Genomic DNA, 3,678 nt, shown 5'->3' with positions numbered 1-3,678 from the left:
AAAATATCGCTAAGCATTTCACCGGGCGTGTTAACGATTCTGCCAAATGATGATAATTCTTTCTTATTTTGGCTAGAGGCCAGCAATTTCACGGGGAGGTGCAGTACCGCCTGACTGGCCTTCGTGCTGGTGGCACGTAAAAGCACCCACTACACTCTCTGAGTGGTTGGCGTTAGGAAGGGCATCCAGCTGTAGAAACTCTGCCAAATCAGATTGGAGCCTGGTGTCGCCAGTCCTCAGTCAAATCGTCCAACCTATGCTAGCATGGAAAGCGGACGTTAAACAATGATGATGATGATGGACCCAAGTGTGTAACTGGTACTTATTTTATTGACCCTGAGATGATGAAAGGCAAAGTTGACTCAGAACCATAAAGACAAATGACAAGCCCATGTAACAGTGATAATAATTCTTTGTTATTTTGGCACAAGGCCCATAATTTCAAGGGTAGGTTGCTAGTGGATTATATCAACCCCACTGCTCAACTGATGATAATTGTATTGACTCCGAAAAGATGAAAGGCAAAGTCGTCCACGGTAGGGTTTGAACTTGGAACATAAAGCAAAGAGAAATGCCACTAAGCATTTTGACCAATGCACTAATGATTAAGCCAGCTCACTGCCTAAATAATAATAATAATAATAATAATAATGATGATGATGATGATGATGATAATAATGATAATGATGATGATGATGATGATGAAGATGATGATGATGATGATGATAAAAATCTACTGATGGCACACAGCCTGAAATTTGGAGGGGAGGAGACTAATCGATTACATCGACACCAGTACGCAACTGGTACTTAATTTATTGATGCCTGAAAAGTCGAAAGGTAAAGTCAACATCATCACCATCATCATCATCTTCATCATCATCGTTTAATGTCCGCTTTTCATGCCGGCATGGGTTGGACGATTTGACTGAGGACTGGCGAACCAGATGGCTGCACCAGGCTCCAATCTGATTTGGCAGAGTTTCTACAGCTGGATGGATGCCCTTCCTAACGCCAACCACTCAGAGAGTGTAGTGGGTGCTTTTACGTGCAACCGGCACGAGGGCCAGTCAGGTGGTACTGGCAATGGCCACGCTCAAACGGTGTTTTTTACGTGCCACCTGCACAGGAGCCAGTCCATCGGCACTGGCAACGATCTCGCTCGAAAGTCCTTACACATGCCTTGGGCACAAGTGCCAGAAAGGCGACGCTGAGCACAGGTGCCATCATGATCCTAATGTATTTTCTTTTACCCAAAGCCAGGAACTTTTCAGCACCCCACTCATGTATATGTATGCGTATATGTATGTAATATATATATATATATACATACATATATATATATATTAAACAAATAATAAATGAGTATATGCATATATACGTACAGGTATGTGCATACCTACGTCTACCTGTATATATAGGTGCATATCTGGGTACAGGACATTGCAAACAAAACGTAGACAAGAAAATAATAATAATAACCAGAGTACAGAAAACACTCAAGCCACATAGAGAACATTTTCCTTCATCAGCTACCCCCATTTTAGCACCAGCGTTTCGAAGAGTTATGCGGTGGGTGCTGAAAAGTACCTGCTTTTAAGGGTATCATGAAAGGTCTGGTTGGAGGCCCAACCTTCTGAGTTATTTTACAGGGCTCAGAAAAACTGAAGGTCTGCTGTAATAAGTGTGTGAATCCGAGACAGGAATATGTTGAACATAATCATAATTAACGGATCCTCCTGGATTTTCTTTTACTCAAAGCCATAAGCTTTTCAGCACCACCGTGCGCGCGTGCGTGCGTGTGTGTGTGAGAGAGAGGGAGAGACACTGTAAAAAACATATACAAACAAAAATCAGAGACCATTTATGGCCCAGGGTGACTTTCATACTTAAAAGTAAAATGGCACACATACCTTGGTGAAAGTGGTTGAGCCTGAGGCCATCAGTATTTGGCGGACACGATTGTGGAAGCGGTTCATTGACTCCTCGTCGACGCGCAAGAAGCACTGTGCTGTCCTCTCTTTGGTCACTTCGTTTTGCAGGTTCCACACGCCGTCACGGTGCGTGAACTCCTCATGGGTGGTGCGGCACTTGGGCAGGATGCGACACTCGAAGCCTGACATGTTGAACAGCAGGTTCGGGTTGTCCTTGCTGTAGACCGACACGAAGCTGTTGTCCCACTGGATGGTGGTGACGGAGCGTGGCAGTCGGTTCTTGATGTCCCAAAACACAGCTCGGCCCCTGAAATGAAATTGAGAGGGTGGCGGAGGAAAATATGTCCCCACCAACAAGAGCAAATCAAACAGATTCTTAGAGAAATAGACACACAGACATCACATGATCATGTGACTGCGTAGACTATCAAATGTTATACATCACTGGGCACAATGCACTTTGCATCATATTCTTTCGAATGACACCACCCCACTGGCTAGGCAAGCAGGCCACCATTCCACACTGATCAAAAGGGGAACTGGAGCAACATGAAATGAAGTGTCTTGCTCAAGAACACAACATGCTGCCCAATGTGGGAATTGAACCCACGGTCGACACATTAGGCCATGTGCCTTCACACACATATACTCACACAATTATATACTCATATGCACACATACACACACACACAGATGGCACCATCATCATCTGCAAATCAACTTTTCCATGTTCACACAGACTAGACTGAATTTTTTGAGAGTTTTCTTTGGCCAGGTGCTCTTCCTGTCACCAACCCTAACCTGTTCCCAAGCAAGGTAATATTTCCCCATGGCCAGCCAGGATTTTAAGGAAGACTGATAACAAAGGGCACCGCATGTATGACAGTGAAACTCGTTTTACAACTATCACACAATGCCAAAGCAATGAGACAGTAACACACATATACAAATGACGGGCTTCTTTCAGTTTCCATCAATCAAATCTACTTACAGGGTTTGGTCAACCGAATGCTGTAGTAGGAAACGCTTGCCCAAGGTGCCATGCAGTGGTACTGAACCCAGAACCATGTGGTTGGGAAGCGAACTTCTTATCACATAGCCATGTCTGCGCTTGCTTCCCAACCACATGGTTTAAGGTTCAGTCCTACTGTGTAGCACCTTAAGCAAGTATCTTCTACTATAGCCTCAAGCTGACCAAAGCCTTGTGAGTGGATTTGGTAAACGGAAACTGAAAGAAGACTGTTGTGTATATGTATATATATATATATATATGTATACACGCACACACACACATGTATGTATGTGTGTGTATGTGTTTGTCTTTGTGTCCACCCCACAACACCGCTTGACAACTTGTGCTTATGGGTTTATGTCCCTGTAACTTAGCAGTTCAGCAAAAGAGACTGAAAGAGCAAGTATCAGGCTTTAAAAATATAAGTACTAGCTTTGATAAATCCAACTAACAGCACCAGTATGGCCGCAGTTTAATGACTGAAACAATAAACATACACTCACACATACAGACACGTGTGTCTATTTTTTCAATGTGTACAAATAACTGAAAAATTTTTTAAATAGTTACCAGAGTAGCAAAAATTCACTTATAAAGGTAGAAATTCCAAAGTTAAGTGAATTGTTTTTTGTATAACATAGATACATTAAGAAATGGAGTCAAATGCAGGTGTTATTCAAATCATTTATACTGTTGGAAGTATAAATGATTTGAATAACACCAGCATTTGAC

The 3,678-nt window shown here is 42.7% G+C and overlaps 1 protein-coding gene across 1 annotated transcript in view; it reads right to left on the bottom strand.

Annotated features, from left to right (window-relative positions):
* The window catches only part of LOC106883575 (pre-mRNA-processing-splicing factor 8), an 86,626-nt gene that overhangs the window by 30,329 nt on the left and 52,619 nt on the right, over nucleotides 1-3,678 (bottom strand). Inside the window, exon 23 of the mRNA XM_052978062.1 lies at nucleotides 1,914-2,241. Within this exon, the coding sequence (XP_052834022.1) occupies nucleotides 1,914-2,241 (328 nt within the window). The remainder of the gene's footprint in view (nucleotides 1-1,913; nucleotides 2,242-3,678) is intronic.

Source organism: Octopus bimaculoides, chromosome 30 (assembly GCF_001194135.2).
Source record: "Octopus bimaculoides isolate UCB-OBI-ISO-001 chromosome 30, ASM119413v2, whole genome shotgun sequence".
NCBI lineage: Eukaryota > Metazoa > Mollusca > Cephalopoda > Octopoda > Octopodidae > Octopus > Octopus bimaculoides.
The sequence above is the reverse complement of the archived record's forward strand: the minus strand, read 5'-3'. Positions and strand labels throughout refer to the sequence as shown.